Source organism: Pagrus pagrus, assembly GCF_965226575.1.
Source record: "Pagrus pagrus genome assembly, chromosome: 10".
Lineage (NCBI taxonomy): Eukaryota > Metazoa > Chordata > Actinopteri > Spariformes > Sparidae > Pagrus > Pagrus pagrus.
The window spans coordinates 20376815-20400224 of record NC_140194.1 but is presented as its reverse complement, the minus strand read 5'-3'; the positions used below and the strand labels follow the sequence as shown (position 1 = coordinate 20400224).

Below are 23410 nucleotides of genomic sequence, written 5' to 3'. Positions count from 1 at the left end.
TGAGTAAAAGTCCACATTGGAGGTGTGTTTTTAAGGGTGAGGAGAGCTGAATGGAAAAACAGAGTTATATCTCTGTCTAGACAACATACAGTATAGATTCAGAAATGAAATACAATGTATACAATAATGCCCAGTCAATTTAACATGCATGTTTTCTTTCGAGGTATTTGGCTGACTCTTTCACCAGAGCAAGTTTTCACACTCAAGGAATGCTCATATTTAAGTCAAACTAACAGTTTAATTACTCTCCAGATCCCATTTTCTCTTAGTGGAAGCGCTAAATTGTTCATCCCCGCCTTTGATGTGTACCTCAGTGTCAACACATACAGGCCGGCCACGACAGCAGCTGCATCACATCAGCTGGCCTAAACCGGCTACCATGATGTACAGCGCTGAGCCCGCTCCAAAGAAAAGATCCAACGAGAGGTAAATGAAGGGGAAAAAAACAGGACGACAGTCCGCCAGTGTGAAAAATGACATCTGCTGGTGCAGAGCAACCTTCAGCCCTCCAGGAAATAATCTTGTTTTTCAAGAGAATAAATTTAAAGATCAATCAGGGAGAGTGAGACAAATCCTGGAGGGGGCGATAACCAAGATGCGAAAGGGACAGGGCAAGAAAATAACTCATCCATTGACATGACACAGGGGCTGGTAATTCCCAGATTTCACGGGCCACTTCCTCTAAAATACCAGCCCACCAGGTTTTAAGAATACTACAGAAAGGCCCTGGACGGTTGCTTTACCTTCAGAGACAGTGGCTGCTCTGACACTGGGTAACGTCTGAGAGGTGAGTCCTCAGAAAGTGGCAGTGTCCAGTGTTTCTCCAGTGCTGCCTTTTTAAAAATAAAAATATTTTTTAAATATATATATTTCTGGACATCAACAGGTGAGGAACAACAAAGAAACGTGCCTTGAGATTCAGAACTAAACAAATAATACCATGATTACATTTGTGTATGTGTTTTGTGTGTAATGTGTGTGAGTATGGGTGTACATGTACAGGTTGGTGTCTGTCTGTTCTTTACTGTGTGTCTTTGTATGTTCCCCTGTTTTTGTGAATGTGTCCAGCTTTACATGTAAAAAAAAAAACAGGTTTGCATATATAAACCCTTTTTTGTTGTCATTTCCAATGCAAATATGCAGTTTTTTGTGCACGTGTGCATGTTATTGTATGTATCTTTGCAGATGTGCATGTGTGTAGGATTGTGTGTATATGTAGAGAATGTTGGGAAAGTTTATGTATGCATTTATGCATTTTTGGATCATCATCTGTGCAGGTTTGTGTGTCTGAGGGGGATGTGGGGTGGCAAATTACTGAACCATGAAAGTGAAGAACACATGAACTTGTGTGCATACCTCATCAAAGACAAATTCATCCATGTCTACCTCCTCAAAGGTGTCGTCCTCTCCGCTGTCGGAGCATGTGACAGCAGCCAGAGCAGATGCTAGCCTCCTCCTCAGAGTGAAGCCCCTCCAGAACGCCTGGAGGTACCCAAAGAAGAAATGGTACAGTAGAAAACCTTTCATGAATCAGGCAAACGTAAATATTGTGCGCTATCCCATTAGGGAAATAAAACATGTTAACCTCTCTTTTAATTGCTGAGTGTTCTGCTGTCTGAACTCTGCGTGACTCCGGGCTGTTCCGAGACAAATGGAGCTCCAGTGTGCCTCTAAATCCTCCAATTCCCAACGGGCTGGGGGGGGCACACCTCACTTCAAGTTGAGCCGAGCAGGAATCCTAGAACTCTTACTACCGCACTTCTTTGGAATCTGATTAATCACTGTGTACCCCCCCAACAGGCACATACACTATTCCACTGGACCACCACCCCCACCTCCTACCTCAGAGAGCCCTAAAGGACTCATCAAACACTTTTTGTGTTGAAAAGGGATTTGGGAGGAGTGTTGAGTAGCGTGTTTTTTAGAACAACAGCTTATACCTATGTACAGAGGATTAGCCAATAAGCCTCCACAGCACGTATGAGGCCTGAAGATGGATGTACAAGGGTGAAAATGGTCATTTCTACTGAGTGAAAGTGACTCCAGCCCTCAGTTACAATACTGGAAAATTTAAGATGTTCAGTATCAGTAAGGTCCTTGACTACACATCAACAGGTTAACAAGAAGTCTCTCGTCCATGCTAAACTAGGCTGCTAGTGCAGACTAGTGCTGAAACAATTGTTGAAGAGTCAACTGACAAAGTGAATTGTCAACAAATCTCATAATTGATCAATCATTTAAGGCATCCTGAAGAGAATGATGTCACGCACATCTGTGCTTCTCTGTTCTTTGTTCTGGTGGCCCTCTCTGTCCTCCCGCATTTGTTTTAACATGGCGGCCTGGTAAGAAACAGGTCACTAAAGTATATTTTTGAAAACGTTTGAGGCGAGAAATATGCAGTAACAGAATTCAGATTCATATTTGATTAGCCTAGTTTTACAGTTTGATCCAAGTTTCGTGAATGCTTTTTGGTTTTTTTTCCAATTTTATTGGTGAACAACACGCACATTAGTTTTGGTCTGAGATGCTGATGGTCTAGTGTGATATCTAGTGACAGTGAATGTCCTGTTTTTAACCTTTAAACTGTGGGAGCTTGTGATGTGTATTGTTAACTATTTTCAGACATTTTAAAGACTAAATGATTAGTCAATAAACCAAAAATATAATTGACCAAATATTTGATGTTGACAATACTCATTAGGTGCTGTTCTACTGTATCTATGGAACAAGTGATCTCAGTGTTTCCCACAGAATAGCCATGTACTTGGGGGAGAGGGGCATTGGTATTTGATGACCTGAAATGAGATTAATCTTTTTCAGAACCACTATTAAAGCTTGACAACATAGTGTTGCAGAGGTTGCAACACGTGCATCATGTGCAAATGTCAGTAGAGTGCTAGAGCAAGGGCAGATTGTCCACTAGTTAATCGATCGCGGATTATTAAAAAATTAAAGTTAAAAATGCTAAAACGGGTCGCCAAATACACTTGGATGGCCATTAACATACCTGAGCGGCCCGTCCGAGTAAAGTCTACGTGTGGAAGACACTGGATCTAATTGTTGTTTTGAATTAAATACCACATAATTATTAGAGCATTGCCTCCAGTTTTGTACAAAGCTCAGGAATCACAACTTAAATTTGAAGAAACCTACATTTGTATCTCTGATTACAATCAAACTAACCAATCATTCACAAATACTGAAAGTAGTAGGCAGTCTCTGGCCTATAAGACTCTGTGGGTGGACTGTGTTGAGCACATAATTTACATACTCTGACTGGATAGTTGTTTCTGATGTAACCACCGTACAACATACAGCGAAGTTGTTCATTTCCAACTCAACAGACAACAGTTTGGTGGAGGATGTTGCAAAGGTATGCTTTCTATGCACAGTAATAGAGGTGACACACAGCTTGAACATTGCTGCCCTTTATTATAGCCTCCAGTTATGAGATTTAACCTCCTGTACAGTAAGTCAAACAAAAAGGTCACAATGTCTGACAAAATTCCAACAGTTTTACCTGGATGACAGTTGCTGCATGATCTTGGCCAACAACGCTCCCGTTAATATAGGAGGGTCCTGGCCCTGGCTTCACTCCATCTCCTCCTCTTCCTCCCCTCTTCTCAGCTGTGGAGGGGCTGCTGATGTTCCCACATTTCTGTCTGTATTTTCTCCACAGCTGCTGAATCACGACTGCTGCTGCGCTGCTCCAGAAAGGACACACACACAGAGACAAATCACAAACACACACACACAAAGTGAGGGCTATACATGATGTCATAGCACCTTCATCTTTCAAAACATGGATTTATTTCTGAGCAGACATCTGGAGAGCAGGACTCTGGAGAGTTTAAGCCTGTCCAGAGCCACCCTTCACATGAACGATATATTGTCCTCCCAAAGATAGTGCAGCGTTAATGATGAAGCTGCGTGTTAAAATGAATAAGATGTTCAACATCTTCTGCTGTAAATCACATAAAGGAGGTTCCAATGATGACAAATGCTCTGCAACAGAAACTAATAAAATGCTGAACTGCTATAAAAAGAATTATATAATAAAAAAAAAAAAAGTGTTTGCTTTAAGCCAGCGGTGTCCACTTGTGTAATGTGAAAAAACTTGGAAGCTTCCATTACAAACACTACATCAGCTGATCTCACTGATCTCTTATCGACAGTGTAGTGTTGGATGGAATGGATGCACACAAGTGAACTCTATTGACTCAGAATATTTGGTGACTTACATTTGGAGATCCAGGTTGAACACAGGGGCCATTTTGAGATTGGTGGAATATTTTTTTTTCTTCGTTGCCAAAGAGTTTACACTGCCAGAGTTCGCTTTGCTTACTGTTGGCCCTGTCTGTGGACACGTTGTGTCAGTGTCAAATGTGTCATGCCGACTCTCTGCAGCTGACTTCTCATCCAAAGTCCAATAGCTGCATTTGATATTATTGCTGATTGGTATAACAGGTGGAACTTTTTCAGTGGCCTCGGAAAGCTTCCCCGCATTGGCACTGCCCATGTCAACTGTTTCCTCAGGTATTGTTTGGCCTGCAGCCCTGTGTTGGTCAGCCACATTGGTGTCACCATATTCATGGGCAAATCTCTGGTCCGCAGCCAGCTGCAGAGCCTCAGTGAAGTGTCGGCAGGAGATCTTTACAGCATCCAGGGAAGATGAGGCTTTACTGTGAATACACAAGAACAAGCTGTTTTAGGTATGAACGTTCACTCTTTTTTAGTATGTCTGCATGTACTGTAGTTGAGCCTGTGAAAAACACCCACTCACACACACATTTCAAAAAAATAACAGTTCGATAAAATCCTAGCTCCAGTCCTCATGGGTAAAAAACAGACCCACTTATTGGGCCTTTGCAGTGATTCATGGGGACTGGACGCATCCTCCTCTGAACTAAATGGCTGTAACAGTGTACTACACTTGATGGTTTTGCCAATGCTGCATAAACATCACAGCAGATACATATCAGGAGCAGCAGTTGTCCAGTTTAAAGGCTATTAATAAATCATCTCAGAGCTGTGGATCATTGGATCTGGAAAACAGCATAGTTGTAACCTGTATGAGATCGATTCTGTAGGCCTGCAGTTCAGATTTATACTACCTAAAAAACATTTGTTTCTGAAAAAGATTTCGACTTTTTAAAAGTGAATCAAAGCTATACTCGTATACCACAACCAATAATATATCGGCATCTATTATTACCAGAAGCAATTCTAACAAAATGCAAAAAGGTACTATATGTAATGTGAAGCAATTTAGAGCTAGCCACTTTTTGCAAGCTAGCCAATTTAGCCGCCCGTTACATGAAATAGAAATGATATCCTTTCTGCTGGAAGTCAGAAAAATCTATATGAATGGAATATCAGATTTAGCTGACATTTAGTTCTTATCATCTGAGGTGAGGTGAATGACTGTGAGCTTGTTTGTGTGTCGCTCTGTGTGCCCTAATACCATATAATGTCTCTTTCATTGAGGGGATAAACTGACTACAAAGCCACCTCAATGGAAACTTAATGAATCTATTAGCAATGCTCTGCTCCCCTCCCTGTCTTTACCCCCGAGGGGGCAGAGACACTTTAGTGCCCAGCCAGTCTGGAGGGCCAGTAGCCTTAGGTAGTACAGCTTCTTCTCTACAAAGACATAGCTCTTCCTTCTCAGTGGGACAAGAGAGAGAGGAGTCGGGAGGTCCTAAAGGATTGTGACCCCACTGACCCCAGCCCCCCGTACCTGCTGGTTCACTGCAGGGTCACCATTAACATGTAAGATATAAGAGTGCAGAAATGAACAAATTGTGTTACTCTGTAGAAATAATATCGACAAGACTCATATTGAGTATTGCTAGCCTGTGTCTGTCTGTAACCCTGTTACCTGTCAGCTAACCCTGTCAGCTCACAGGATTAAAAAAAATGGTGGGATGTCAAGTACTACGCTATAGAAACTAAAAGCAAAAATTCAGTCAATGTAGTATATAGTATCACACACAGGGAATGTTATACTAAAAAGACTACAACTGTTTTGTTTATTGAATGAATAATGATAGATATGTGTCTCCTGTAACCAAAAGATTGATTGCATAATTTTGGAGAGAAAAAAACTACCTCAGTTTAACATATTAGATTAGGCAAATGTTGATTACTTTTCCTTTGGAATATACAGATATGCTTGAAAAGGTCTGGGGCCCATTAACTCTTTTTGTGAAATGTATGGACCTATCAGATGCAAAAAGGAAGAATGAGCTCTACCTGATGAAACCTCGGACTATGGTTAATCTGAAAGACTTGATTAGAACAAGCTTTCCGGATCTATGAATGTACAAAAGATGGCTTTATGTCTGAGAAGTTGTTCTTTGTAATTTTTCACTTCTTTCCAGTTCTATCCCTTGGAAGTGTATGTTGCCACAAAGATGCCACAAAATCCTACACACTGGACCTTTGAATAGCATTAATCAGTCTTTGTATTAAGAAAAAGAGCTTTTAGTTACTCAGTCAAAGTCATAAAAATTCATATGTAAGGATTAAACAGAGGTATTTTGTAAGGAACAGAGGATTCAGCCTCCACCCTACACCCTGTAGAGAAAAGTTGTGAAACCATACCCCTGATAAACCCCATGGTTTCCCACCTTACAGCCACCAGCGGACTGACGTGTGGCACTCTTCTCACCTCCTCTAAACCCCAGTCAGACACAAGGTCAGGCCAGGGGTTAAATGGCTGTGTTGGTCCTTGCAAAGCCCCCAGAATGGCTCATTGTCCAGAGGCCAGGGGGGTAGAGGGCACACAGTGAGGGGTGAAGCAAAGGGAGCACCACGCTACCCCTCAAGCCATAGGAGTCCTCGGTCTGACCCATACGGGCAGCCGCAGCCACGTTTCATCTTTTGTGCTATGTAATTTGGAAGGGTCATGAAGATAAGCAGAAAGTTGACCACTGTTTTAAGTGTTGGTGGTCCATCTTGCATAGGAGCGTCAATGTGTGCAGAGGCTAGTGACATCGAAGGACTTGTGAAAATAGATGGACGTTGTCTTTAGGCTCACTACGCCCTATGTATCAGACATAACAAGTGGATAGCTAACATTCCTGACTGCTTCGTATCTGTCTGTCTGACAGGCTGATCAGCGTGAGATAAAACGTGTAATATGACCTCTTGTAAACAGGTTTGAAGTTATTTATGTTGTCTTATCCTGTTCAATTTCACTCGGGTTTGCCGTTTGATTCAGTTTTTCTTTTTCAGTGTGTTATAATGCCTTCAGTGTTTCACCCCTGGCATGTATGTTTCCTTACTTTTCTTCTTTCTTTTCCTCATACAAGAAATACAATATGGAGAAAAAAGCTAAATGAATGAGAGGACAAATATGACAAATGCAGATGCTTTCATAGAAGACACACAAGACACAAAATGTGAATCAACTGAACACCTTTGGGAAAATGGAGAAAGTTACAAAGACTAGGAGGTTTGTGTTGGTGTTTGCTTTGTCGCAGTCTCATTGTAGTAAGATTTCTTTGCTGCCCTTGTTCTCTCTAGTTGGGGGATATTTGTGAGCATTTTATAACCTAGTTGAGTGACCAAAATCATCATTCAACTAGGCTACCTGCATCAGGGCCCGTGCTTGTTTGTGCGAGTGTTGCTTGCCTTTCAGTCGCCAGGTGCCGGCAGGATTCTCTTGTTTTCTGTCTTATCTGAATCCCTTGATATCCAAACCGCTCTATACACCTTCAGTTTTTTCCCATTTCATTTCATTGGGGACTTAAGAGGCTGTAAAAGCATGGCGTTCCCCATAGATATATATATTTTTTGTTTATATTTTTATGTGGTTTGAGGCTGGTCTTTAGGCAATTTCCTGCCAATACCACCACACCATACAGTTCTGGTTGACCATTTATGTTGACGAAAACTGGAGAGAAATTGCAATTTCTGGAATTTTCAAGGTGAAAGGAATATTTTTTGTAAATTCGGTGTGGAATAAATACTTACTAAAAATCCCCTCCCTGCTTCCCTATTTGATCCTTGGTGTCAGTATTAGAGAAAATGACCCTAAATGAAAATAAGATTTTTTTCTATTACAATTTTAGAAAGGATTAACAGTAAATAAATAACTAAACACCACACCGCTTTCTCTGATTGCATAAGCAGTTAGTCATTTATCTCTTACCTGAGCTCCCTGCTGTGCTGCTGCTGTAAATCACCAATCTGCTGAAGCTGAGCCTGGCAGAATGCTATGAAGCTGCCTGAGGCCAAGCTGACTTGTTGAGCAGCAGGTGGCGATAGAGAAAGGTCTGTCTCCTGGTCATCAATGACCCTCAGGCCAGGCACTGCTTCCTGTAGAGTGGATCTGAACAGGAGAGCAAACTGGATAAATTATCAGTAGCCATTGTGGCGATGAAGACGTTTTATTTTGTCTTGATCTCTTATTTTTTTTACTATAATATCAATACAAAGTAATTTAGTACAAGCATCCTTCTTAAATGAAAGTACATAACAGTAAATTCAAAGAAGTTCTTTAAGAGCAACATGAACAGAATTCAAAAACGAAATCTGAAGCTTCAGTGACACTTGTTAGAGAGAGAGGTTCTGTCAGGTCTAAGATATAAGCTGTGATGTTTCTCTGATACAGAAAGGCTAGAGCTTGAGAAGGTGTTTTGAGTCCCACTGAGGCAATTCATTATACATGCTGCTCTGTATGCACTGTACATTTTGTCCTCTGGACTAAGTGGACTAATCTATTTACAGTGATTTAGTGAATTTGCTGTACTTGATCCACTGGTACAAATGGTGCACACTGTGATCTGGAGTCACAATCTGAATGCAATTTGAGACCGTTTGGAACTGCTAACTTTGTATTGTTTTTTGGGAGTGTAGTCACACACGCCTTCACAGTGGAGGGGAGCCCTGAATGGCTGTGAGTCTGGGGGAGAGGTAACTGCTGCCTGAGGCTAAGGATGTACAAGCAGAGGAATCCCAGCTATCTGCCAGAGAAACAGACTCAGAGCGTCCACCAGCGGAGGCCAAATGTGGTCTGTGTTCAGTGGGAAAATGTGGAGCTGGAAACTCTACAAGACACTGGGGAACAGCAACAATAAAATCTGTGAAAAAATACAAGCCTTCAGGCTACAAAGTCAATTTTTTAAAAAACATTTTGAACAACTGGGTTTTTCAAAATTGATTCCCAGAGCACCATATGCTCTTAAATCTTGTCTACCACGTCACCAGAGGAGGATAAAACATGTGTAGAGGGCGAACGTTTCATTTCACCAGCTCAGGATGTGTGTTTTTGTGAATATTGCAGTAGTTCTTATTTCATACACATGTGCACCTCAAGATGTTTTACCTATCAATGGCTGGAATTTAATTTTATGGGCAGATCTTGCTCCATTTTACTGTAATGATCAACTGTTCCCTACAGTCTCAACTGATAAGATGAAGTAGAGAGCATAGTATTAAATCCAGTTTGAAAATACACACACTGACGGCGGAGTAATCGTGGTGCTTAAGGTGATTACGTCTGGATTGTAAAGCCTTTTCTTCCGATCCCTTTGGGGATTTTAAACCTGTTTAAATGCTTTGAACTGTATTCTGATAGCATGCAAAGTTTTCCAGACCCTACTGCCACACTGAGACAAACTGTCCAAAGGACAGGATCTGTGCATTGTCAGAGGGATGCGGTTTTGATGTGGCCCACTTGGTCTCTCCAACACAGATCGGGATTAGATTCCAACCCTTCGGGCATGTTGTCTGGTTGGCTGTCTTCAAATGAAGCTCCAAACCTAAATACGACCTTTTGATCGTTACATGAGCTCATTGAGGTGGGGAAAGTAATTCAATTCAGGAACCGACGCCACTTAGACACACTTGGGAGAAGGCAGATTATGTACAAAACAATTAGATGCCATCAGTTGTGGATGTTTACGATGGATGATTCCAGTTAAAGAACTGGAGACACTGAGTTTTTCAGGGGTTCTGAACTTAACCAGATGAAAAACTTGTAATTCTTCAAAAGAAGGTGGGAGCATCACAATTTAGATGCTATGAATCTCTCTCCTCCCTATAGCTACATCTACTTTGACTATACTTGGACTTGAACCTGAACCTTTCCTAAATTGATATAAATTTCAACCTCGTCTCTGAGGGAAACACTGTGCTTTGCACACATTCCTTCATCCTCCTTCCCCAGCCCGTATGAGCACAAGTCCGTATTTCATTTAGTGAAGACTTCCTCCAAAACACATGCTCTTAAAGTGGCCCTGATTAATCAGACCCAGTGTTTTCTTCTTCCACGTCTCCTGGATCACGGGCTGCCTACAGGGAGCGTAATTCTTAGAGCTTTGCTTTTGGTGCTTTAATTTAGCCCGTGTTATCACTGGCGCGGGATGAAAGGGCCACGGCATGAGTGTGGAAATACAGAGGGTTAATTCCACTGTTGGCATTGGAGGTTAGGTAAAGTTCAATGAAAAATTGAGGTTATGTTTCAGTTAAGGCTTAAGAAGGGTGAAATGTCCAGCGTTTTTTCCAGGTTTTTGGACAGAGAACAACCCACTACACATCTACAAACTAAAAATCAGAAATGTTCCAACTGTCAGCATTATTGACCAAAATGGCCCGTAGTACATAAGGCGGGAATATTGCAAGTGCAACCGACATTCAACACCTTACACTTGTGATTTTGATGGTTTAAAGGTGAAAAAATGACAGATGAAACTTCCTCAACACAACAGTGTAAATGCAGTTAGCAAAACAACCCATAAAAAAATTTTCTAAAACTGAAACAAAGGTCATAGAGTATGAAAACAGGGTTTTGGGCCGGGCAAACAAAGTATAGATTTCATTTTTTGGACATTTTGCTAAATGGGTGTGAGTAGCTCTGAGGAGCTAAACAACTTTGCGAACTTCTATCAGCTGACATCATTGTTCATTACAGGCCAATAGAAGCATGAAGAAAATAAGTGGTCATTGCATATTTTTGATATAAACTCACAGCAACTGTCTTCACATCGGTAAAATAGTTAGGCAAGATAAGTGAATGAGCAAATTGACACTGAAAGGATAATTGATTTTTCTGTTGTGTCAATATTTTGGGAATTAGGAGCACTTAGTGCGACGTACGTACACGCAGGTGTCGGTGGCACATCGCAGTAATCTAATAGCGGACGCGGATCACAGTGCTAATCCTGGGAAGTGGACAGGAAGGCCTGTGCTCTGCAGGAATGTTTAGACTACCTGAGCCAGCAGAGAAATACTGGCTTTTCACTGGTATGCTCCTTTGAACATCCATCACTGCGAGTGATGTTACGGAGCAAAGGAAGCTGAAACTGGGACTTTTGTCCAAATAATTTTTTTAAAAAGAACTGCGGAAATTTCTAGTTACACCATCTTGATTTGAAACTGTTTAGCAGGTACTCAGAGGAGAGGGTGCTATAGCTAGAAGTGAAAAGCCATCCAGAAATTTAAAAGCACACCTTAATACAGCACTGCCCGATTCGTCATGCACGGATATGCATACAGATTACAAAACAATGTATTTAGACCCTACAAAACAGTAGCCCATATATTTTGCTCTACCTCCTCCAGCTCTCGCCTTACCTCCAGCCACTCTCCTGCTGAAGAGGATTCCCTGTGAGGTGGACCTTTTGCAGGAGGTGACATCCCTCAAGACTTTCACACACAGTCTGGAGCTCTGAGGGAAAAGTGGGAAAGCAACTTTGTCGACTCAATGTCTATTTTTCAGTGTGTTCCTCACTTTCACCAGTGTCCAGTTCCAGAGACTTGTGAACATACTACGCATCTTATTTCCACAGAGTCGTATAACATGCTTGCAACGACGACAGAGCCATTATAAAAGCAGCAGTGTCATATAATGGATGGAAAGAAGTTTTTATGCCTCAAAGTTTGGTGCATGTAAATTTGTAACTATTCCAACTTCTTTTGTTGAGTGAAATCAATCTGTGACTGTGTGGGAGTAAGGGAATTTGGTTATGCAAGTGTCACATAATAGCAGCAATAGCATAATAATCTTTGATATTAGAAATGTTTCAAAATAAGAGTTACAAAATGCTTCACACAAGGCAGCAAATTAAAATCAACAAAATATAGAATCATTACTTACAGTCAGAGAACAGCAGATAAAACAACATAGGCTTTGAATTTGTCCACATTACGTGCACAGTAGAAGTTGGTAAGCATTTACGAGGAGGATATTGGATTCATCCAGTCTGTTTAATCAAGACAATCTGTTACCTGAAATGCAGTTGAATCGAAGATCCAAATTTTCAAGGGACACAAAATCAGATATAGAGGGCAGCTGGGTAATTCTAGGAAACACAGAAACAAATGATGACCTTTCGAAAGCTTTACACTCCATCACGAGCTAACAGTCATGTCGCTGTTTAGTACAGACACAGTCTGAATTAAGTGACCGGAGTTTTAATTTTTCATATCAAATTACTTTGTGTTATTTTCTCCTTTGTGCTTCTGTAACATAACAGGCCTTGAACTAGAGGAATGTACCTGTTTTGGGGCACAGAGAGATGCTGCAGGAGGGGAAGCCAGCAGGCAGTGAGGCTCTGCAGGGAGGAGATGCTGTTGTCGTCGAGATGCAGCTTTCTGAGGAGGACCTGGTTGTTCAGACTGGGGGGCTGATGGACCAACAGGGTGAAGTTGACAGTTAACACTGGTCAAACTGTGGGGTTAGACTAACTTTACGCTGCTGCTGCTGCTGCTGGTTGAGAGATGTCTAAATGACCTCGTCCATCACTGTCAGTAGTTTTTGTCCTACTGTGTTTATAGTCATCATTGAGTGCCAGAAGTTAAGCTCTGCTGCGATCAAGGGGTGCCTTAGGAAAAACTAATGTTGCATATATTAATATGATTATTCTTTGTTTTTATGTGCCTTCATTCTTAATGCTTCTCTTTCTTGAATTTGAATTTGTTAAGCCATTACGAGTGAATTACGCTATAGAAGAAGAGAAAGATACACTTCAGTACTTGGACATACTCTCCAAATGATGTTTATAGAACATTCAAACAGAAGATATTGATTAATGGAGCTAATAACATTAATTAGTGCCTTTGATTTAGGTCTGCCAGACAGAGCCCTGGTATTGTGCATGTTGACTGTTTTGCATTTCTTTTTTTAGTTCAGGCGTAGCCTGTGCAACTCACAAATTCAAGATTGCACATCATGCTTCAGGCTGATGTGTCTCAGACTTGCAGGTCAAATTTCATTTTTGTACAACTTGTTACATCAAATCCTTTTTTTGATCCAAAAAAGACAATTTTGTTTGATGGAAAATGTGATGTTCCTTCATTTCATCCATCCATTTAAAACTGTAACCTGTGTTACTCGTATGTATCTGTAACACTTTCAAGCTTTTATTCTGAAGGTTTTAAAACCATACAAGAGGTTATCATAATTACTACCTTTTTAAATACAGAATCCTGATCAGAAAGCAAATTTGGGGTTTTTACTTTAAGAAAACAATGAATGCATATGATTTCATATTTTGTTTCAGCAAAGAAAAAGAAAATGAAGAAAATGATTATTATTGACATCCCTATGAGATGAAAAAGGAATGATTTTGGCTGAATTCAATAAAACCTGTGGAGGTACAGGGACCTCGCCCTCCTCAAACATCCAAATCGGTTTCTCTACAGACGTCAGACTTTTTTTCTTTCTTTTTTCACCTCAGTAAGGCTGTTGGCTCTCAGGTCCAGTGTGTTGAGCAGAGCACTGTTCTCCAGCCCCTCCACACTCGCCAGGTGATTGTGTGAGCAGTTCAGGTGGAGCAGAGTGTAAACATCCCTCAGCCCTTTGGTGCTGATGAGCTGGTTGTGATCCACTGACAACCTCTGCAGTCTCCTCACAGACTCCAGACCAGCTGGGGATGAGGTGGAAAAGAGAAGCCACTTATTCAGATAGGAAAAAAGCACGAGTCAATCTGCACATAAGCAGTAAATAAGGCATAAGCATGTCTAAAAACCTAAGTTAAATTGAAAAGCTCCCTCCTTTTTTTATGAGTTCATGAGTCACAGAAATATGTTAAGAGTAGCTCAGTGTACAATTCAATGTATCTAACCTCTTGCCTGGCCGATATCTTTTTATGACTTTGGCCTCAGGGCCCAAGTCTACTTCAGTAAATAAATCACTTTTCAATGCCCTTGTGAAGTGAAGGAAGACCATGACTGAAAAGAAGAGCGATGCTGACCCCTTGTGGAGTGTTACAGACTTGGCAGAGTTCTCATTACATTTATCTTCTGTTTCCTACCAATGCGGGTGATGGAGTTGTGCGAGAGGTCCAGAACGTCCAAGTTTTCAGCACCAGCTAAACCGTGGATGGACGTCAGCTTGTTGAGTCCGAGTTTAAGAACTCGTAAACAGATCATATTTTCACAGTTGATAAAAGAGATGTCATTTTCCTGTGACCAGACAAAACAAAACAAACAAAATTGAGGTGATATCTAACCAGCAATACCAGAAATCTGCACTATTCAACAGCACAAAATAGAAATAGGTAAAAATGAAAAATAGTGGTATTGGGGCAATGAATTATAATCATGTATTGACTGAATATCCACCTGTACATCGATGTAGCATAGTTGCGGTAAGTGGTTGATGCCTTCCAGGGATTTGAGGCCGCAGCGTCTGAGGCTGAGGGACCGAAGTTGAGTGCACTGGGCGAGAGTGGATAAGCTACAGCCAGGCAAGTCCTCCAGGGTCACTGTGGTCACCTGAAAGAGAGGCAATGATGCTTCAGTGCTCAGGAGTTTTCTTGGATTTTATTAAGTCAGCATGTGAGACATCCCTGTGCATATGTTATTATTAAATTAAACATTATATTTGTGACTTCTGATTTGAGCATTTACCTCTTGCAGAGATTTCCAGCCTGTGGACTGAAGCAGAGACTCTGGGCACAGAGGTGGCAGGCTGCTGGCCTCAGCTGCCCTCCTCAGCCCTCTCCGGCTACGGACAGATCCTTTCTGCTTCCTCCTGTTCTGGAGGGAGAGTTTAGACCAGGGGATGCAGTCCTTCATCCATGACAGCCTCCTCTGCTCTGTGTGCTCGGGGAGGCACACAGGTAAAGAAACAGACCCAGTGGAAGGCCTTGCAGAGGTCTGACTGATCTTCTTGTCTAGGTCTTGTTGTTGTGGTATGGCCTCAGAACCGGTGGGGCAAATTATAGACTCGAGGCTCGAGGAGGACCAGGAGGTGCTGTCTTCTCGTTGTGAGGAGTTTTCTGTTTTATCTATATGTTTTTTCTCATTTTTACCTTTCATGCTGTGTTCTTCTCTTTTCTCTTGCAGCTCATGTGCTTTTACCACTTTTACCTCCTTTTCCCAAACCTGCATCATTCTATTTTTGCTTCTCTCCTTTTCTGTGATTCTCATTTCTTCTCCCATTGTTTTGTTAACCTCTTTCTTGTTTTCTTCTACATTTTCCCCATTCTGCTCATTTTCTAACTCTAAATTTTTCCTCCCCTCATCCCTTTTTCTTTTCTCCTCCTCCCGCTTATTCTGTTCATCTTTTGTTTTGCTCTTATATTCCATCTTCCTGTTGTCCAAATAATTTTCTTCCTTGAGCCTCATGTCTTCCTCTGATTTTCTGTAGGTGTCTTCATCCCTCGGTCTCCTCATCTTTTCCTTCTGCTTCCTACCCCGTTCTTCCTCTTCTGTTTTCCTTTCATCTTTATTCTTCTTCTCATCCTCTACAATGGGTCTTAGTTCTTCTTTAATTTTTCTATTTTCCCCTTCCTGGTCTTTCTCCTCCTCTACCCTTTTTCTATGATTTTCTTCTGTCTTTTTCCTCTCAAGTTTTATTTCTTCATCTACATTTCCATTTTTATCCCCCTTCCTCATCTCTTTATCCATATTTTCCTGAGCCATATTTTTTCTATCATCAGCTTCCTTTTTCTTTTCTGTCACCCCATCCTGTTTCTTCCTCTTCTCAATCTCTTTAGTTACTCTCTCCTCTTTGTCTTTTCTCTCTTTCTTCTTTCTGCACTCGTCCTCCTTCTTCAGTCTTATTTCTATCATCATTCTTCTCTCTATCTCCATCTTTTCCATCTCCTTCGTTGCCTGTTCTATCTTATTTTGTTCCTCCTCTTCTCTTTTCCTTTTCTCCTTCTCCTCCTTCTTTTTCCTCTCTACCACTTCTGCCCTTTCCTTCTTTTCTTCCTCCTTCATCATTCTTACCTCATCCTCCAACTTCCTCCTTTCCAGATATATCTTGATTCGCTCCTCTTCTCTTGATTTTTCCTCCCTCTCCATTCTCCTCCTTTCTTCTTCCTCTTTTTTAAGTTTAATCTCTTCTCTTTGTATCTCTTCCTCTTTCTTTCTCCTTGTCTCTTCCTCCATTCTTTTCCTCTCTGCCTCCATCTTAACTTTCTCCTCTTCTCTTTTCCTCTTGTCCTCTTCTTCCTCCATCCTCCTCTGCTCCTCTTCCCTCATCCTCCTCTCTTCCTCCTGTCTTTTCCTCTCTGCCTCCATCTTAACCTTCTCCTCTTCTCTTTTCCTCTTGTCCTCTTCTTCCCTCACCCTCCTCTCTTCCTCCTTTCTTTTTCTCTCAGCCTCCATCTTAACTTTCTCCTCTTCTCTTTTCCTCTTGTCCTCTTCTTCCTCCATCCTCCTCTGCTCCTCTTCCCTCATCCTCCTCTCTTCCTCCTGTCTCTTCCTCTCTGCCTCCATCTTAACTTTCTCCTCTTCTCTTTTCCTCTTGTCCTCTTCTTCCTTCATTCTATTCTGCTCCTCTTCCCTCATCCTCCTCTCTTCCTTCACTCGTCTCTGTAAGTTGCTGATGAGTTCCTAAATGGTAAATCATTACAAGTCAATACAACAAAGCAATTGTCCCATTTCATTAGAAACGTTTACTTACAGGTACATAAAACAATCCACATACAAAATGCAAGACCTAAACCCTGAAAACCTAAAATGTTGTTTATTATAATCTGATATTTGAGGTCAGAAACTCTTAATTGAAAAGTCAAACATACTCAAAATGGCAAGTGGTTTTCCACATTATGTGCTGACTCCATAGTGTTGAAATAATAATATTTTTTTAGATTATTAACTTTGCTTGGAAGTCCCAGGAATTAACAATGACAAAGGGAGAGTGCCAACAACCAGCGGTGGCCTTTGCAGATGGACAAATGGTGAAAAATGTGACAAGAAGATTCAAGCCTACCTGCTGGAGCAGAAACTCCTGTTCAAGTTTTTCCTGGGCTCTCTTCTCCATCAACTCAATTTCCTTCTGATGCAGCTGGATACAGAGAGATACAATGAAAGAATAAACATGATAATGGTATACATTTTTTCTTTGATGCCTTCATTCACACAGCATACGTTTTTCTCACTTGCTGGCAACTTGCTATCTGTCAATCAACTATCTATCTAATTGAATACATTTGTTTTCTTTGGATCTTCTCTCTCACTACAGAATGATATTTCTTAAAAATCAAGGATGCAGTATCCCTCTCAAAAAGCACTCGAGCCTGACGGCTTATTGCAGGTTGTCTGCTTCCCTGATTAAAACATTTGTTTTTAGACATAGCTGAAGTTCCAGGTTCTGTTTTAATTGTTTTCAGTAAGACATTCATGAGGACTCCCAACAAAGTGGGCAATTAAACATTTGCTCAACTGAAATACTTAACAAAAACTACATCTGCTATATTAAAAAATAATTACAACAAGTAATCATGTTGAGTAAAGACAGTCCAGAGTGACTCACCTTCTCTGCTTCCATTATCTTCTTCAGCTCCTCCTGGAAGTCTCTTTCAATTTGTCTCTTGTGCTCTTCCATCTTCATCTCTTCATACTGTCGTTTCTTTTGCTCTTCCTCGTACTCACTCATTTTCTTTCTGTCCTCGTCGCTCAGTGAGATGTCGAGGGTCCTCGTTTCAAACAGCAAATGCTCCTCACACTCCACATTTGTTCCAGCTTCATCTGTGTACAAAAATGTAAGGCTTTTTTAGTAGCTCGTCAAGCAAGAAGGGAAAACATGCACATTAAAATTTGGCTCCCTTTGAGCAAGTCATCCCTTTTATCTGCCTTCCCATGATTCTGGCAGCACTTGAGCAGGTCAGGAGGAATCTACCGTCATTCTTCCAAGTTTATTTGAAACTAGAATAGCGTAGCAGTTATGGTCTGTCAAAATATTAAATGTATACTATCAATAAGAGCATTTCCATCAGCTAGAACACTAAAATATATATAAAACTGTTTGTTTGTTTTTTTAAACTAAAACATTGTAATGCCAGACATGCAGCCAAAAATCTTCATTACCCTCAAAGTTATAACCACTGACAGGACTTGTGAGAAAGTTCAGGCCTGAACTTGTAAAAATCTAACCCTTCATTATCTGTTCAAAAGACAATGATCTTTATTATTACTATACCACAGGACTGTCATTAATGAGAGCAAAAAGAGGACAACAGCGACCTCTTGTGGGCAGCTGTTCTATCACCAAAGAAGTTTTATCAGACCAGATGATCAGACCTTTGGCAAGGCCTCAACAGTGCAATGAAAAGGAGAAAAAGAGATATCATTTAGTAACAACTTTCATCAGTTAACTTCAACATTTAACATGTTAGTTACTTTGAATTTACATTATGCTGTCACTCAGAAATAAGTACATACTCTGCAAGATTTTATTATATTTATTAGATTTGTATTACTTTTTTATGTTTCCAAAATTAATCTGCATTTCACTTCATTTCTCTAAACATGTACTGTACCTTCATTGTTGGGACACAGTGACACATTGTGAGTACAAAGTCTGTCTGACAGTGTTTCTGTCTCTGTGGGTGCAGGAAGAAGGCGGGCATCAGTTTCAGTGTCGTTCTCTTCATTTTGTGGGTCACAAATGACCTGCATCAAGGAGAAGATAGATTAAGAGTAGTTTTCCAACTTTCATTAACCGAATGTACTGAGATGTTTGAGGACCTGTAAAGAGAGCGTTTACCTGCTCATTCAGTTTCATCATGTCCTTATTAAGTCCGATGGACGAGTTGGTCATGTCCTCACTGTGATGTGATACAGTGAAGTCTGACAAGCAATTAAAAGAAAACCAGATATGACCCATTATCATAGAAAACAATCTCAATCATGGCATCATTCGGAGGTCTTTTTATTATAAATTTCTTGAAATACAGCACAATGTATTGGTAGAATCATAAAAGTGACAGGTTAGTCCACCACAGACAAGCCTCTAACAGCAGGATGTTGCATGATGTACTTGCTATTAAACAACATGCCGTACCTTCAAGGTCCTCAAGGATGAGCTTCTCACAAACTGCTGCTCTGCTTTTTGAGGTTTCAAAGTAGCTGAGCAGAGATGGTGGAATGTCATCGAACCCCTATTGTCAGAATACAATAACGGTTAAGGTTGATATTTAGTCCTGTATCTACATAGCAGAGATGTGAACTCGAGTTGAATAGATTCATTGTTTTATTAAATTGTAACTTGACTTGACATAAAATAAATAACTTGACACTTAACTTTCGACTTGAATTGACTTGGAAGTTAAAGACTTGTGACTTGACTTGAGACATGATGACCAGGATGACTTGTCTGTGTTCATTTATATAAGGAAATATCAAAAATGTAAAAGTATTTCTGATTTAGAAGAAATTGAGAAATAAATAAGATTTAATAATATTATTTGTTTTATTGTCATTAAGTGTACTTCACTGAATATTAAAAAATTATAATATGGATTGAATTAATTGTTATACTTTTAAAGAGGTTAGAACATTTGGCCAATAATATCATTATTATACAGGTACTTATATTTAGGACATTGTCCTTTCTCTTTATAAGTACTGAATACTTCAGGTAAGACTGCAGGACCTTGAGGGGGAAACATGGGACTTGACTTGGCTTAACTAAGGACTTGACTTTTCTTTACTTACCCCCCCAAAAAAGTGACTTGGGACTTGCTTGCAACTTGGACCAATGACTTGTCTGCTACATAGAAACTGAAACATGTGTAAAGTGAAGCTTTGACTGACTGTTTACATGGAAAAGTGTTAGCCTATATAAATAATTGTAATTAATATGCATAGACTGCGTTCCAAATTTGTCCATAATCCATCCATTACCTGCCCCTTGTCCTGTTGAGCACCCCAGGGGCTACTTCTCAGTTGTGCTGTTTTAATAGCCTAACTTATATGGCTTCCAGATGTATTTTCTTGATGGGTCTTTCATGCATTTATACAAATGCAATGAATGATAGCTTGTGAGGAAGTTAACTTTGAACTTTCACCTTTGTCTTATTGGCCCCTAAAGCCTTCAAGACTTGAAAATAAAATATAAGAAATTACATTAAAAATACAATATAAATACCCTACGTAAAATATATTCTCAAACCCAAGACTGCAGCTGATATAAAAAAAATAGCTGCTACTAGCTCACATTTAGCTTGCTGTCAATATCACCTGTCCGCTGAACATTATATTAACGTTATATGTTCATTAATTTAATCATCTTATTTCAGTGTTCTGGGGACTAACGTCATACTTACCGCCTCTTCGTGAAATGAAAAACTCTGCTGCTCTTCACTTTCATCAGTATCAGACAGAACTACAACATTTAGCTCACGCATGATAGTGTCATACATCTCATTAGCATCCGCCATGGTTTTAAACCGTCAGCCACTCGTGAGCATTTAACGTTTACACTCAGTTACAACATTTGTGCTTACAAAGTTATCTTAAGTTGTTGTTGTCGTCATATCGATAAAACCTAAACTTGCTGTTTATCTTGGCACGTCAAAGCTAATTTAACTCTTGCTAGCATGCAGAACAAGGTCCTGTCGCGTCTAGTAGGTACTTCAGTCTCCATGGCAACGGGGCTGTGCAGTATGAAGCCTGGTGAGGGACAAACCGTGCAAAAGGCAAAGGGTAAAGTCAAGTTTCTGTTTTCCCACTTCCCAAGAGTTAGAAACTAATAAATGCCTTAAGACACTGCATTTTCATGTATTTGGTGTCGTCTAAAGTTATAGTTAAACATCAACATTTAGCTGTCTGAACTCAGATGTTGAGTGTTTTTTGGATCAAATAACACAATCATGATCCCAAAGGTGTCCAAGAATGAAGAAACAACTTAGCAAGTAAACTAACAGGTGGTCAAGCTTTTCCTTCAGGGGGGCCCACTTTGAAAACCTCTGGTATATTTATATTTAATAGTTAAGTACAGTAACCTTTCAGTAAAAATAATTTTTGGGGAAATTTATCAAACACAGTAATATTAAAATCTTCATACATATAAAAACAAATTGAGAGTCATTATTCTCCGACAAACATTTAAAAACATTTCACAACTACAGTTAGAGTTTGGCAGAATAAGCAGTTTGAAAACAGCTGAGCTATTCGGTTGCAGCACTGCTTCGTGGAGATAAATTGTAGTGTCATGGACTTGTGTGGGCACTTTGGGCAGCCAGCTCGAAGGGGTCAGTGGGCCTAAGACCTTGTAGGTGAATCACAGGACCAGAAGAACAAAAAATGTGTCAGGCTGTGAACAATGCACACTTTTTCCATGGCATTTCTGATCACAAAGACCGGTTCCTCTCTCCCGTGGTGAAGTCTCTGCACTCGTGCTGTACTCCTTCTCTTTGAGGAGATTCCAGTGGCCCACACAGGTTTTCCCATACACATTCCCGAGGGCGTTCTAAAAGGAACCCAGTCTCCTTCCTCAAACTTTCAAAGAAGAACAGCACGTCCTTCATCCCAAACTGTCTGCTCCGGAGACAAACTCAGGCCTGTTCTCCGTTCTCGTGACGATCCAGGACGAAAACAAAACAACAGAATGGCGCCACATCAGACTACTTTTTCCTTCAAAGCCCAAAACTAAATTCCATAACGACAATGAAAGGCACCACATTGACAACACTTATGTGGCCTACAAGGTCAACAGCATCAGAATCTTCACAGGTCCAGCACAGAGGGGCTTTCATAAAGTTCATAATGGGTCAAAGCACAACTTCAGTCCTGAGGCTGATGGGCAGAAACAGGACACTTTGGTGCTGCCCCCGTTGTTGGAGTCAAACTGCCTGTCCCTTATGTTTCATTAGGTCCTCTAAGATTCATTGACCAAGTTCAATTGCTCAAAAAGGCTCCATCAGCAACCCTTGTCCACTCCGATTAGGGCCAGGCCCTTTGTCAGTGGGCAAGGTGTCCGTCGCTTTTGTCCAAGTGCACGGAACCCAGACAGCAGCCAGACAGGGCCAAGCTGCAGATTTATACAGCAGATTATGCCAGTCAATGGCGGCTCCGGCCCAAACGCAGTAGTGGTTTGGATAGCAGCCGTGTGTTTACACTGTCAAGGGTTTTCTGTTACTCGTCTGTAGCCATTATCTTGGCAGCCATTGGGCCTATCAAGCCTATCATTTCCATCTGGGGGATTTGACGAAGGAAGGGATAGGAGGAAAAAATTACCACAACACAAAACTACCCTTTCACTTTCTCTTGCTGCCCATTTTGACTGCACAGGTTGCATGTCATAGATTTATTAATCATGATATATTAACAATCCATGACATGAAATACTTAATAATTGTGGTTTTGTGCTTTTGGAAGCATTAAGAATGGATGATTCTTCTCAATGCACTGAGCCAGATTATAGGCTTCTGAGGGTAAGGCGCCTTGTATGTAGACCTGATGGTAGTTAAAATATATTAGGTGCACGTGAGGGGGGAAATATTTAAGCGAGCTAATCCTGCACGAATGCAGTTGTAAGCCTAATCGCTCTGTTGCATTCTTGTGCTGTCAAATCAAATTCTTGCCTGCACAACCCATCTCTGATGTTGATTCTTCACAACTTTCCAAAGATGTACCTGCCCCGCATTTGCTCAAAGTTCAACCAGTTCATCCTCAGCACCCTCCTAACCAAGATAATCTCTCCTTCAGTGGGATGACAACATCAGTGAATCGGTTGGGCTTGGACACAGACTTGGATTGCCTTTCAAAGTTATCATTACGCTGCCAGTGTGACCTTAGCACATCTAAATCTGCTTCAAATGACCGTGGGATTACTGTAATCACAATTCCCCCTAACAAGCTGGGGGCTGGGAGTAGTCTGCTCCAGGTTCAGTGAGTTACACTAACAGATCTGATCATTTTTAGTCATTATTTGGAAACTTCTTCTCAATTATTTGCTTTGTAAACTATATATGCGGTACTGCACAATGCTTTGAAAATTAAATCTGAACATTTGCATGTGTCCTCTTTCAAACATTTAATAGTCACATGCTGAGAATGGGATATTACCACAGGGCTGTCAGTGGTAACATTGATAACCAGGGGCAAAATGAAATGTGAGCTCTTTTGTTAGCTTTAACTATAGGACTGAATACTGTGCAGGCACAAAGAGTATCTCAAGCCAAACTCACTGTTTTGTGCTGAGCCACAGTGACTTCCACTG

General features: G+C 40.7%; 1 protein-coding gene across 2 annotated transcripts in view; it reads right to left on the bottom strand.

The window, feature by feature from the left end:
* The window catches only part of lrriq1 (leucine-rich repeats and IQ motif containing 1), a 40455-nt gene extending 19635 nt beyond the window's left edge, over window positions 1-20820 (bottom strand). For both annotated transcript variants that reach the window (XM_084363809.1, XM_084363810.1), the window contains exons 1-21: window positions 20514-20820; window positions 19903-19968; window positions 19491-19561; window positions 19250-19348; window positions 18953-19035; window positions 18726-18858; window positions 18430-18498; window positions 17720-17934; window positions 17177-17251; window positions 14863-16797; window positions 14575-14727; window positions 14265-14415; window positions 13684-13877; window positions 12508-12635; window positions 12238-12311; window positions 11584-11677; window positions 8159-8338; window positions 4242-4682; window positions 3521-3704; window positions 1357-1482; window positions 744-833 (exon numbers count right to left, since the gene is read on the bottom strand). In XM_084363809.1, coding sequence (XP_084219935.1) covers window positions 744-833; window positions 1357-1482; window positions 3521-3704; window positions 4242-4682; window positions 8159-8338; window positions 11584-11677; window positions 12238-12311; window positions 12508-12635; window positions 13684-13877; window positions 14265-14415; window positions 14575-14727; window positions 14863-16797; window positions 17177-17251; window positions 17720-17934; window positions 18430-18498; window positions 18726-18858; window positions 18953-19035; window positions 19250-19348; window positions 19491-19561; window positions 19903-19968; window positions 20514-20557 — 4605 coding nt within the window. In that variant the 5' untranslated portion in view covers window positions 20558-20820. The remainder of the gene's footprint in view (window positions 1-743; window positions 834-1356; window positions 1483-3520; window positions 3705-4241; window positions 4683-8158; window positions 8339-11583; window positions 11678-12237; window positions 12312-12507; window positions 12636-13683; window positions 13878-14264; window positions 14416-14574; window positions 14728-14862; window positions 16798-17176; window positions 17252-17719; window positions 17935-18429; window positions 18499-18725; window positions 18859-18952; window positions 19036-19249; window positions 19349-19490; window positions 19562-19902; window positions 19969-20513) is intronic.
* Between the last annotated feature and the right edge of the window lie 2590 nt (window positions 20821-23410).